The sequence below is a fragment of the Blennius ocellaris genome (assembly GCF_963422515.1).
Source record: "Blennius ocellaris genome assembly, chromosome: 12".
Lineage (NCBI taxonomy): Eukaryota > Metazoa > Chordata > Actinopteri > Blenniiformes > Blenniidae > Blennius > Blennius ocellaris.
In genome coordinates, this window is record NC_137661.1 from 3,281,586 (window position 1) to 3,295,302 (window position 13,717).

The window sequence follows — 13,717 nt, forward strand, 5'->3', positions numbered from 1 at the left end:
AATAATCGTGATTATGAGTTTTTCCATAATCGAGCAGCCCTTCATGCCGTCTTATGCAATCCTTCCGTGTTTTGTGTTTTTTCAGTCCTCGTCCAGCCAGCAAAGGTGTGGAAGGTTTGGCCAGAGTCGGTTCCAGGGCAGCCCTGTCGTTCGCCTTTGCGTTCCTGCGTCGAGCGTGGAGGTCAGGTAAGAAAGTCACATGGTTCCTGTAGGGAAGACGTAGGGTGCGTCCAATAGTCCCTCCTTTCTCCTTTCCTATCCACTAAGGTGTTAGGAGGCTTCCTAAAGGCATTGGAGAAAGGCCATCACGTTAATGTGACCGACGGACCGCACTTTCACTCGGTGACATAATAAGCCAACAGCGGCGCAGGTTAGAAAAAACTCCAAATGTCAAAAAATGTACTACAAAAAGAGCATTTCTATTGGTTTCCATTGTGCCTCTAACCACTGATGTAATCTCAAAGATCACAAGGTTTTGTCAGAACCCGATCTTGAGCCCGCTGGCGCCTCCCGGTTCTTTGATCCTCTACTTGGTCGTTTAAAAAGGGTCTCAAGACAGCGAGATACATTCTACCATTTATTTGGCAAATAAAGTAAAGCTAGCCGAATGCGATTGGCAGCGCTGGACCTGAACGTGTCGGACGCAGGAGTACGAGCAGAGTGTCCAACTTCCGTGGTTCGACAGTTGTATTCTGGGTGGGGGCCACACCCCGACAATACGCTGGGCTTCAGCGGGATGGATCAGTTTGTAGGGCTGGGGGTAAACAAGGATTTTTAAAATGATAAGTCAGGCCATTATTTTATTGAATAGTCGACTATTCTAACGGATGTTGCCTTGGCTCCGTTAGTTGACATTCATTGGTGAACGAACTTCTGTGTAGGGAATCGTGATACGAAGCTGTTTGTGTCTTGTGTTTCACCGGGAAACGACCACAGCATGCTGGCGCTAACGCAAATCATGAATTGGCAAACGTAACATTGAACAGATACGTCTACTGTTACTACAATTTGCTTGCTACCGTAGCTAGCAGCTCTACACTTTGGTGGTGCTTGTGGCTAGATAGCAGTGTTCTGTTAGCTGTACGTTCCTGTGACCATTCATGCCAGCATTATATGCTATTTCTAGCTAACATTCACTAAACACAGCTGTTTTGCCACTAGCGACTAACGGTAGCCAAACACAAATGGCTAGCTAGCACCACCGAAGTACGCAGAGCTCAAGCTCATGTTGCACAATTGAAATAAAGTAAATTTAGCAAACGTTGGCGATGGTAACGCTGCTTACTTCTGTTCTACGGCGTCACGAGTAACAACAGGACGCCTCCGCTTCAAACGCTCCACATGGAAGTGGTGCTGGTGTGATATCCCGGCTCCATTGTGCAAAGACTGCAAACGACTATAGCCAACCGTGTATGGCTGCGTTTAAAGTCTCCCACACTTTTGATGTCAGGCGGCGGGTTGCTGCTGAGCCTGAGAGCTGGTCGGAGACGGGTTTCGTCCTCCATGCCGGTTTGTTCTGGTCACTCACATGCGCGTGGCGAGTGGGTGTGGCAACGCGCAGACTTACAGATTTGACGTCGACGGTTTTTTAGAACCAAGTCGTGGACGTCGTTGGCTGTATAACGGTCCCGTTTGCTCTTTGCTTCTTTGTTCTTTGTGTTTCATTCAATAATAAATTCAAGTCGACGTCCTCTCTTATGGAAATGGACATTTAACAGTTAGTAAAACAGTTGTTATGGGATCAACAACTTTCGTTGATCTATTTATGAGTTCCATGGCCATGTTGTCTATTGCTGATCAATCATTGTATTTACGGGCAGAAACTTCACCATATATCAACATCAAAATACACTTCATCCGCAAAAATCATCAAGTTTTGTGTGATCCCACTTAACACACACACACACACACACACACACACACACACACACACACACACACACACACACACACACACACACACACACACACACACACACACACACACACACACACACACACACACACACACACACACACACCCAGCTGTATATAGGTAGTTAGAATCTGTGTTTATTTGTTTTCATTGTAAATAAATATAATGTTTGGAATCATACTTGCTGTGTTATTAATGAGCACAAAGGAGAATGAAATGTCGACTCTTCTGTGTCAAGAACTCCAAAATCCTTCAATCTTTACTGTTAATTCTGGTAATTCTAATTAAATTAACTATTAATTCAAATTCCTGATGAACTGTTTAGTGTATCTTATGAGACTGATAGAACTGAATTGACTATCATTTCCTGTTAAGACAGTTGTTTTGTTTAATTCTTGAGTTGCTGCTGGTCTGGTGGAGGATTGGTCGGTGTTTTCTGTGGGAGGAGCAGAGGATTGTGTGCGCTCTGTTATTTCCATGCGTTTCTCGGGTTGCGTCTCTTCTGTGTTCAGCTGTTCCAATTTATTTATGCATAGATTGTGTGCTATATCTACTTGTCCTGTTTTATGCTAGTCTTCCAATTCATAGATTTTGCTCTTTTTTCATCAGGATTTGGCACCTTTGGGATGTTTTGCAAGTTTTTATTTTTTTTTATGTTCCAGTTTTGTCTTTGTGAGTTGATCATTTGATCAAATCGCTAATGTTAGTTCTTGGGCCCTCCCATGGTCTGATTGCTCCTTCGTTTTACATTTGTTTTGCCCATTTTACCAAAAGCTGGTTTCCCCCGTCTACAGCACTCCTGGTCAGTCTCTTCCCCTGCCTTTCCCAGGCTTTCCTCAAAAGTCCTCCTGCAGTTCCTGTTAACTCTTTCCATTAATTAATAGTCTTGTTTGTCATGACACACTCCCGGTTTCGGAACCTCAAACTAATGAAGTGCGGGGGATGGACCCAGGGTCTTGCTAACCGCCCCACTAGGGGAGGCAGAGGGTTGGGTCTTATTTCCTGGCCCACGTATCAAGTCTCCGTTTTGCAACGAGAGCGTATGTCAAGCTTCTATCCGTGGGGTAGACGTATCTTGGGCTTCCCCTTCTCTCAAGGTCCCTTTTGTTTCCCCCTTTACAATGAAGTCCAACCAGTGCCCTATGTCAACCAATTGTATTTAAGATCTCAGAACTATACTTTTACCATCACCAACCCACAATGCAGAAGTGTGTCTGTGGACTCCGGTGCCTCAATTGACCTCAGAACATAGGAAGGATCCGCCCCACAGTAGATGTGAAAAACAACAAATATTTCCCTACGTCCTTTTTAATTCTTTCTTCGGATTCCTCTCTGCTTTGTCCTATTTCAGTTGAGTTCCTGACTCCCTGGGTCCCAGACCCTTCGCGTTCCAAATGCGTATAGTCCCTGACTATCTTCAACGTCCTATGCCGGCCGTCCCAGACTGACCTGTTCCCTGAACAGGATTTTCTAAACTTTTCGCCACCCTCCGCTTTTACAGGAGTCCTGATTTAGACAAACGATTCTAGTTTTTGGACGCTTATTTGCCAGCCCTATTTGTGTATATGGGATTAAAGATTACATGTGGCTATATTCACTCAGTTTTGTAATAGAGCAGAAATACTCACACATTTAAAGGCTTTCTTCCAGACCCTCTCTCTCCAGCCAAACGACAGACAGACTTGGCTCTGGCAGAAATTTAGAAATGGTTTTCTGCTTACCTTATTTAGAATAGACATTTATTTATCCCCCATGTGGGAAATTCACATTACAGTAGCAGCCATAAGATTAAAAAAACAACAACCAAAAAACAAAATAAACATATATCATACAAAATATACATATTAAAATGGTACGGGAGAGAGTGTGGGGGAGTAACAAAAAATTGACCAGGGTTTAAAATACAACACTGAAAAAGGAATAAGTGACCTGTGCAAAAGTGACACAGTCATTATTGATTGAAGAAAAACGTTGTGAGTCCAGGTTATTGTTTGCTCTGGCTGGTGCTCTACAGCCTGATGGCAGTTGGGATGAAGGAACAGCAACTTGTTCAGTCTCTTTCTGTCTGCACTGTGCATCCACTGGCCCAGCAGGCCACCGCAGAGAGGGTGGCTAGTGCCATCACAGTCATAGAAAGTCCTCAGCAGAGTCCTGCACCACCCACAAGGAGCTCAGTCTTCTCAGTAGGTGGAGACGACTGTGGCCCTCCTTGTACAGTACGTCCCTGTTGTGTGACCAGTCCAGTTTAAGGTGAGCCCCCAGGTACCTGAACTCCTCCACGATCTTGATGTCCAGGCCCTGGATGCTCACCGGTGCAGGTTGTCAAGATTTCCTTCTGAAGTCAATCATCTTGTCTTGGCAGCACTGATGCGCAGGTGCTTTTGTTGGCACCAGCAGACACAGGAGGGGAAGACCTCCCTGTACTCCTGGTCGTCCCCCTCTGACACACGTCAAACGATGGCCGAGTCGTCGGAGAACTTCTGGAGGTGGCAGCTGTCAGTATTGTGAGTGAAGTCCGATGTGTAGAGTGTGAACAGGAACGGGGCGAGCACTGTACCCTGAGGAGCCCCCGTGCTGCAGACAACCACATCAGACATACAGTCCCGGAGCCTCCTGTACTGTGGCCTGTTGGTGAGGTAGTGGAAGGTCCATGCAGCCAGCTGATGGTCCAATCCAGCGCCCACCAGCTTCCCCCTGAGCAGTTGTGGCTGGATGGTGTTGAACGCACTGGAGAAGTTGAAGATCATCGCTCTCACAGTGCTCCCGGTGTCCTCCAGGTGCCAAAGTGACCGACGCCTTGTCTGTACGCCAACTGCAGGGGGGCCATGTTGCTGCTCACCCAGTGTCGGAGGTGGATGAGAACAATCCTCTCCATGGTCTTCATGAGGTGAGAGGTCAGAGACACTGGTGGAAGTGGTTTGGCTCCCTGGGGTGTGAGGTCTTAGGAAGGTTTTCCAGAGGAGTGGCACCCTCTCCAGGCTGAGGCTCAAATTACAGATGTGCCTCATAATTCCACACAACTGGTCTGCACATACTATTTTTGGAGCTCCTTGGAAAAAAAGAGGATCCCGTGAAGAAAAGCCAGATTTCCGAATTACTCAAAAACCAAGAGGGTCCTGAGGTTACGGCACAAAACTGTTAGAACCCGGCTTTAAGCCTGCCGGTTCCTCCCGGTTCTTAGATCCTATGCTTGGTTGTTTAAAAAGGGTCTGAAGACAGTGAGTTATTTGTGGCTACCCATTAGCCATGAGTTATCTAGCCTAGCCTGGAATGTGAATGTCACCGAACCAAATGACAGTGTGAACACCCCCCCCCCCCCCCCCCAAAAAAAAGTGAAAGGCTCCTAAAGCCCTGTTTACACTGTAAAACTGTGCCGAGATGGAACAGGACGCTTTGGTTCGGTATGGTCCGGGTTTTCCTGTGTTTTCACTGCGAAAGTTGTGAAGGGTGCCGAAATGTGTGCATTTTTTTTTTTTAGTGGGATACCTGTTGATCCTTGATCTTTATAAAGTGTAGCAACAGCCAGAGAGATCTTTTTTCTCTTTTGCATGCTCTCCTTGAGTATTGGGTAGCTGGTTTTCCTCCTCATTACTCTCCTGGGGAAACGATCTTTCATACCATTATTGTTTCCTTTCAGCTCCTGCTCCAATCCCTTCACCACAACTTTCTGCTTGAACTTTTCAAATGTGGTAATGATGGTTGGGCTCTTTCCTTCAGTTTCCTCTGGCATGTTGAGAGCTCTATCATGAAAAGCTCATACCCGCTCCTCCGGATCCTCTTGTCTGGTATTGGGGTAACTTGAGGTTGTCTCACATCGACTTGGAATGGATGTCCAGGACGGTCTCCATGAACTCTTGGTTGTCCTTCCTCAGCCGGTCCACCTGATTAGAGCTTAGTGTTGTCTAGCTGTATGTTGTGTACAACTAGTATAACAGTACACATTTACTGTTCCCTCACAACAATTCAATACGCAGCCATTAATATCTAAACTGTTGGCAACAGAAGTGAATACGCCGCTAAGAGAAAATGTCCAAATTGGGCCCAAATAGCCATTTTCCCTCCTCTGACGTGTGACTGAGTGTGACAAGATCTCAGGTTAGAATGGGGAGCAGGTGTGTTCAATTTTGGTATTAATGCTCTCACACACTAGCATACTGGTCACTGGAAGTTCAACACGGTACCTCATGGCAAAGAACTCTCTGAGGATCTGAAAAAACGATTGTTGCTCTCCATGAAGATGGCCTGGGCTTTAAGAAGATTGCAAACACCCTGAAACTGAGCAGCAGGACAGTGGCCAAGGCCATACAACAGTATAACAGGACAGGATCCACTCAGAACAGGACTGGTCGTCCAAAGAAGCCTTTAGAAAATAGACATACGAGTGCTGCCAGCATTGCTGCACAGGTTGAAGGGATGGGGGTCAGTCTCGGACCATACGCCGCACACTGCATCAAACTGGTCTGTATGGCTGGCGTCCCTCAAGGAAGCCTCTTCTAAAGATGATGCATAAGAAAGCCCACGAACTGTTTGCTGAAAACACAGACTACGGACATGGATTACTGGAACCATATCTTGTGGTCTGACAAGACCAAGATGAACTTACTTGGTTCAGATGGTGTCCAGTGTGTGTGGCGGAAACCGGGTGAGTCGTGCAAAGACAAATGTGTCTTGCCTCCAGTTAAACATGGTGGAGGGAGTATCATGGTGTGGGGCTGCATGAGCTGCCGGCACTGGGGAGGTCCAGTTCATTGAGGGAACCATGAATGCCAACCTGTACTGTGACATCCTGAAGCCCAGCGAGACCCCCTCCCCATGGAACTCTCTCTGCTCTCTGAAGATAAAGGGAATAAAACAAGTAAAATCCATTATCTCATGGGAAGTCTGACTCTGATTTATATCTATATATATTTTTTTTTCTTTTTCTTTTAAGGCCTGGTTTAAAAGACGTGTATGTCAGGAAGTTTGTTCCACCGGTGAGGCGTGTCGGAACTAAAAGCTGCGTCTTCTGACTCTGGGTTCTCTGAGTAAACCTCCCTGAGGACCTTGGGGGTCTGGATGTGTGTCCGGTGTGGAACATATAAAAACTGAAAGGGACTTGTTTTTACACAAGCCTTCTTGTGTTGGATGCCTTGTCAAACTTCTCTTTTGTTCTGTGCTCTGGTGCAGGAGACGATGCAGATCTGTGCAGTGAGCTTCTTCAGGAGTCCCTGGATGCCCTCCGAGCTCTACCTGAAGCCACACTGTTCGATGAAGGAACTGTATCGTCAGTGTGGCTGGAGGTTGTTGAGAGGGCCACCAAGTTCCTCAGGTCAGTGAAAGTCTCACATTACGCCCGTGCACACATCTTTAATCTTTTCATTGCTCCTTAATTTCACAGGCAACAAACGCATCTAGCAAAGTGTTAAAAGGATTGTTTCTACTTTGTTTTGTCATGAACTGACTCAAAGTTGAGGGTAAGGTTATTTAAGTGAAGAAATATTCCTTTGACATACATTGCAGAAACAAAGATTATTCCAAAATGTTTTCGTGGTGTAATTTGTGCCACGCAAGCACCAGCAAAGAAATGGAGCTAATCAATTTGAATAGCTTTTCAAGCCAACAAATACACTTTTTGTTGGAAGAGAGTCAGAAGACGATCAGTAGAACTTGGTTCCAGTTTGTCTAACCTCTTAACTACAACTACATTTGTTGTACAACTTGGGGAGAGGAATTCAAGACGGTAGGCAACAAAGGTCCTCAGCGTCTGACTGAACCTCCACAGTTATGAACTTAATACTGTATCATGTTTTGAGAAACCGACTTCATATTTTGTGTTTTTATGTATGTGACATTTACTCTTGCTAATGTTGTGATTAATTCAATCAAATACTTTGAAATGCAGGGGGAAATTAAACTTGACTACAGGCTTTAAAATGGTTTTGTTTCCATTCTTGTTTGAAAGCTGGGACATATTTCCGAGATGCATGTTTGAAATAAAGTCTGCTAATTTTAGTGTCCTCTTTCATAGCATTGGTTTTGTGTCTCCGATCAGAATTGTTCAGTGTAAACCTTGTCGGAAACTCTTATTTGAGTATGCCAGACGTGATTGGCTTGAACCAGCGTTGTCGGAAGTAGGAGTTGATCTTGCTGCTTCATCTTCACTTGACTCGTGTGACTACACATACAAGCAGTAATGTGTATTTCCACCAGATTTATGAGAAAATGGTGGTTTGATTAGTTTTGTGGCTCGCCATTTCCAGAGCCACCATTCACTGTTACAAGTTGGACCGTTTTTCTTCCCTGTTGTTTAGTTAGCCAACACTTGAAAATTAGAAAACCACCGCAATGTGCAGCTCTTCTAGCCTCAGTGAGCCCGTATTTCAATTTAAGTGAAAATATGTGGAGGAGTGACATACGATTGATTTTGTTAAATTTTAGAGGAACTTTCAAAAGGTCATTGTTGTTGAAAGGCTTACAAAGATGAAACGGACACAATTTGTAAAAGTTTGAATGTGTTGTCAACCGACAGTGGCACCAGCAAAGTGCATCGCAGGTCCTTTTCCAAACTTGGTAGTGAGAAACATGCATGCAGAAAAAGTCCACTCATCTTTTCTGCTGCAGATCCAACGCAAGATCTCAAATTTGGACTCATCAGTACAAAGCGCAGATTTCCACTGGTCTAATGTTCATTCCTTAGGTTGCTTGGTCCAACGAATCTCTTCGACTCGTTGCTTTTCCTTCACCGTGGTGTCCTAGCAGCTATTTGACCACAAAGGCCTGATTCGCTGGGTCTTCTTTGAAGTTGATGTGTGATGAGCGTCTGCTACTGGAACTGATTGACATTTATCTGGACTCTTAGCTGAGGTGCCGTGAACTTGTGATCTCTGAATTGATCTTCTGTGGCAGAATCGACTCTTGGTCTTCCTTTCCTGGGCCGGTCCTCACATGAGCCAGTTTCGTCGTAGCGCTTGATGGTTTTCGCAACTGACCACAGAATAAAGAATTATTCCCCAGGGAATTAATAAAGTACTTGTGATTCTCACACATTCAAAGTTTTTGCAGTTTTCTGGACCGACTGACCTTCAGTTCTTTATGTAATGATGCCCTGTCGCCTCACTTTACTTAACTGATTCGTTCTTGCTTTGATTTGAGTCGCTCTTGAAAGCTGCGTGAGATATATAATTTAGAAGCTGTTTTCACGCTTTTCATCACAACATCATTGTAACTAACTTCACTTGTTTCGCATTATGATCGCAGGCTGAGGCAATGCAGCTGCTGCAGCATGTGGCTGCATTACGCTCCGCTATGAGACGCTCCATTATTGTTTTCTAACCCACAGAACTTTATAATGAAGCGACACTTTTGGTTCATCAGCAACTAAAAAACAAACGACATACAAATGAAAGGTTGGATTTATTTTACCCTAAAATGAGCCTTTTAATGGCTTCATGTGAAAGAGAACTTTAATCAGTGTGTTTACGTAGGTTTCATTTATAAATGGCTGTAGAGCTGCGTTCTATCATTCTTCACCTCCATTCCTCCTATCATTCTTCACCTCCATTCCTCCTATCATTCTTCACCTCCATTCCTCCTATCATTCTTCACCTCATTCCTCCTATCATTCTTCACCTCCATTCCTCGTTCTATCATTCTTCACCTCCATTCCTCCTGATGTTGAAGCATTTGATTCAGACACGTCCAGAAATAAAGTGAAAGGAGCAGAAATTCACTATGTAATGTCCAAATGTTGAAAAATAAGCCCCAAACTCATTCACACGTTTGGTTTTTTTCTCTCTCTGGCCACTAGGGGCTCCAGACTGAAACAATTCTCTCTCTGGCCACTAGGGGCTCCAGACTGAAACAATTCTCTCTCTGGCCACTAGGGGCTCCAGACTGAAACAATTCTCTCTCTGGCCACTAGGGGCTCCAGACAGAGACAGACATGAAAAAACACTAATAAAGCAACAAGACTCAATGTTTTCTGTCTCTTTGGTCTGAATCTGAGGTTCAGGCCAGACTAGATGGAGCGACCTGGACCAGACTGGTGAATACAGTCTGTCTCCTGGTTCCTGGACCAGACTGGTGACTACAGTCCGTCTCCTGGTTCCTGGACCAGACTGGTGAATACAGTCTGTCTCCTGGTTCCTGGACCAGACTGGTGAATACAGTCCGTCTCCTGGTTCCTGGACCAGACTGGTGAATACAGTCCGTCTCCTGGTTCCTGGACCAGACTGGTGAATACAGTCCGTCTCCTGGTTCCTGGACCAGACTGGTGAATACAGTCCGTCTCCTGGTTCCTGGACCAAACTGGTGAATACAGTCTGTCTCCTGGTTCCTGGACCAGACTGGTGAATACAGTCTGTCTCCTGGTTCCTGGACCAGACTGGTGAATACAGTCTGTCTCCTGGTTCCTGGACCAGACTGGTGAATACAGTCTGTCTCCTCGTGAGTCGTTGCTACAGTGGGGAGAACAAGTATTTGATAAACTGCTGATTTTTGAGGTTTTCCCACCTACAAAGCATGTAGAGGTGTGTAATTTGTATCACAGGTACTCTTCAACTGTGAGGGACAGAATCTAAAACAAAAATACAGAAAATCTCAGTGGATGATTTTTAAATAATTAGTTTCCTTTGTATTGCATGACAGAAGTATTTGATGGCCTATCAACCAGTAACAATTGAGGCTCCTGTTAGTTCTTCTTTAAGAAGCCCTCCTGTTCTCCACTCCTTACCTGTATAAAAGACACCTGTCCACACTCCAACCTGTCCACAATGGCCGAGACCAGAGAGCTGTGCAAGGACATCAGGGATAAACTGTAGACCTGCACAAGGCTGGGCTCCAGGACAAGAGGCAAGGACATCAGGGATAAACTGTAGACCTGCACAAGGCTGGGCTCCAGGACAAGAGGCAAGGACATCAGGGATAAACTGTAGACCTGCACAAGGCTGGGCTCCAGGACAAGAGAAGCAGCTTGGTGGGAAGGCAACAACTGTTGGTGTAATTATCAGGAAATGGAAGAAGTTCAAGACGACGGTCGATCTCCCTCTGGAGCGCCATGCAAGATCTGTCCTCATGGGGCATCAGTGATCATGAGGACAGTGAGAGATGAGCCCAGAACCACACGGCAGGACCTGGTCAATGACCTGGAGAGAGCTGGGACCACCGTTTCAAAGAAAACCATCAGTAACACTCCGCCGTCATGGATTAATGTCCTGCACTGCACACAAGCTCCTCCTGCTCAAGCCAACATGTCAAGGTCCTCCTGCTCAAGACAGCATGTCAAGGTCCTCCTGCTCAAGACAGCATGTCAAGGCCCGTCTGAAGTTTGTCAATGACCATGTGGATGATCCAGAGGAGGACTGGGAGAAAGTCATGTGGTGTGATGAGACAACAGTGGAGCTGTTTGGTCTGAACTCCTCTCACCTTGTTTGGAGAAAGAAGGATGAGTACAATCCCAACAACACCATCCAACTGTGAACATGGAGGTGAAACATCATTGTTTGGGGATGCTTTCTGCAAAGGGACGGGACGACTGACCGTATTGAGGGAGGATGGATGAGGCCATGTATGGTGAGATCTGGACCTCGGTAGGAAGCATCTCAAGGTCCTGGAGTGGCTCGGTAGGAAGCATCTCAAGGTCCTGGAGTGGCTCGGTAGGAAGCATCTCAAGGTCCTGGAGTGGCTCGGTAGGAAGCATCTCCAGGTCCTGGAGTGGCTCCGTAGGAAGCATGTCCAGGTCCTGGAGTGGCTCGGTAGGAAGCGTCTCCAGGTCCTGGAGTGGCTCCGTAGGAAGCGTCTCAAGGTCCTGGAGTGGCCCAGTCAGTCTCCAGACCTGAATCCAATAGAAAGTCTTTGGAGAGAGCAGAAAGTCCGTGTTGCCAAGCAACAGTCTGAACCCTGAACGCTCTGGAGAACATCTGTATGGAGGAGTGGCCTGAACCCTGAACGCTCTGGAGAACATCTGTATGGAGGAGTGGCCTGAACCCTGAACGCTCTGGAGAACATCTGTATGGAGGAGTGGCCTGAACCCTGAATGCTCTGGAGAACATCTGTATGGAGGAGTGGCCTGAACCCTGAACGCTCTGGAGAACATCTGTATGGAGGAGTGGCCTGAACCCTGAATGCTCTGGAGAACATCTGTATGGAGGAGTGGCCTGAACCCTGAACGCTCTGGAGAACATCTGTATGGAGGAGTGGCCTGAACCCTGGACGCTCTGGAGAACATCTGTATGGAGTGGCCTGAACCCTGCTGCAGTGCAAACCTGGTGAAGAACTACAGAAAACGTCTGATCTCTGTAATTGCAAACGAAGGTTTCTGTACCAAATATTGAGTTCTGTTTGTCTGATGTATCAAATACTTCTGTCATGAATACACTGGAAATTAATTATTTAAAAATCACCCTCTGTGATTTTCTGCATTCTTGTTTTAGATTGTGTCTCTCACAGTTGAGAACCTCTGATACACATTACACACCTCTCCATGCTTTGTAGGTGGGAAAACCTCAAATCATCAGTGTATCAAATACTTGTTCTCCCCACTGTATATGAGCGCTGTCCACTAATCCGTCAGATCAGTGACGTATCACGTCTTGGAGTGACGCAGTGACGTTAACGGTGGAAAAAGAACCGGCTGTTTGGTGGTGCTCATTTAAGAACTGGCGCTGGCACCACCTCTTCTGTGGAGAAGCCCTATGTGAGACACATAATCATGGTATTCAGAGAACTGATGTATAAATAACCTGAGGTTTTACACTATAATGCCATAAGCTCTGATATGGTTCAGAAGATAGCGGTGGCACAAATTACTGTTGACCCCCTACTTATCCAAGTTCAAAATGTCTCATAGAATGCAAATCCAAGAGACTTAACCACAAGGCGTCTTCTGATTTCATACAAAGGAATAATGTTGAGACTCCTGAAATGTCATCTCTAACTGAATGTGTTGATCCGGCTATAGTTGTGTTGTGTAAAGTTTGTGCAATGTGTTGTGCTTGTCATGTCAGTGACGTCCATGGTAGCGCCAGCACCAAGGGGAACATCCCTCTTCAGGATCAGCACCTGGCCCTGGCCATCCTGCTGGAGCTGGCTGTTCAGCGGGGAACTCTCAGGTACCTCCAGACCCGTCAGCAGCTCAGAGTGGACGCTGTCCTCCTCACCACTCACCTCGTCCTGTGCTCCCAGTCAGCTCCTGTCTGCTGTGCTGCTGCTGTTGCGCCTGTGGGAGAGCGGTACCAGAGAGATGGACAACGAGCGCTCCACCCAGGGAACCAGCGCTCCTCTGCTGCCCCTCCTGCAACGGTTTCAGAACATCCACAGCAGCAAGAAGGAATCCGTTCCCGAGGAGGAAGCAGAGGTGAAAATGACCCAATGAACATGGAAAGCTGGACACAGTGGCTTCAAGAACAGGTCATAGGATAAGGCTGTCATGCTTATGAACTCACTGTTGTGATTCACAGATCCTCGGAGCCCCTCTCAGTCCAAATGAGAGTTTCCTGCGCTACCTGACCTTGCCTCAGGATAATGACCTGGCTATTGATCTTCGGCAAACAGCGGTGGTGATCATGGCTCACCTGGACCGTCTGGCTTCTCCCTGTAGCCCTCCGCTCTGTAACTCTCCAACGTCACACAAGGTGCCCACTCACTTTAAAAGCTGTTGATGGCTTTGATTAGGTCGGTACTGCTTCCTCCACTCATGTCCTTTTACAGTCTGGCAGACTGACACACCTGCACTTACACTCACATGTCCAAGTGGGTACTCCAGATTAGGAGTTCAGTGTGTTGCTATAGTTCATTTATGTACAAAGAACGTAACACCAGGTAGGA

At 46.3% G+C, this 13,717-nt stretch overlaps 1 protein-coding gene across 1 annotated transcript in view; it reads left to right on the forward strand.

Moving 5' to 3' along the window:
- The window catches only part of herc2 (HECT and RLD domain containing E3 ubiquitin protein ligase 2), an 88,551-nt gene that overhangs the window by 11,303 nt on the left and 63,531 nt on the right, over positions 1-13,717 (forward strand). The window contains 5 exon segments of the mRNA XM_080505752.1: positions 86-186; positions 7,082-7,223; positions 12,898-13,002; positions 13,076-13,247; positions 13,351-13,524. Coding sequence (XP_080361878.1) covers positions 86-186; positions 7,082-7,223; positions 12,898-13,002; positions 13,076-13,247; positions 13,351-13,524 — 694 coding nt within the window.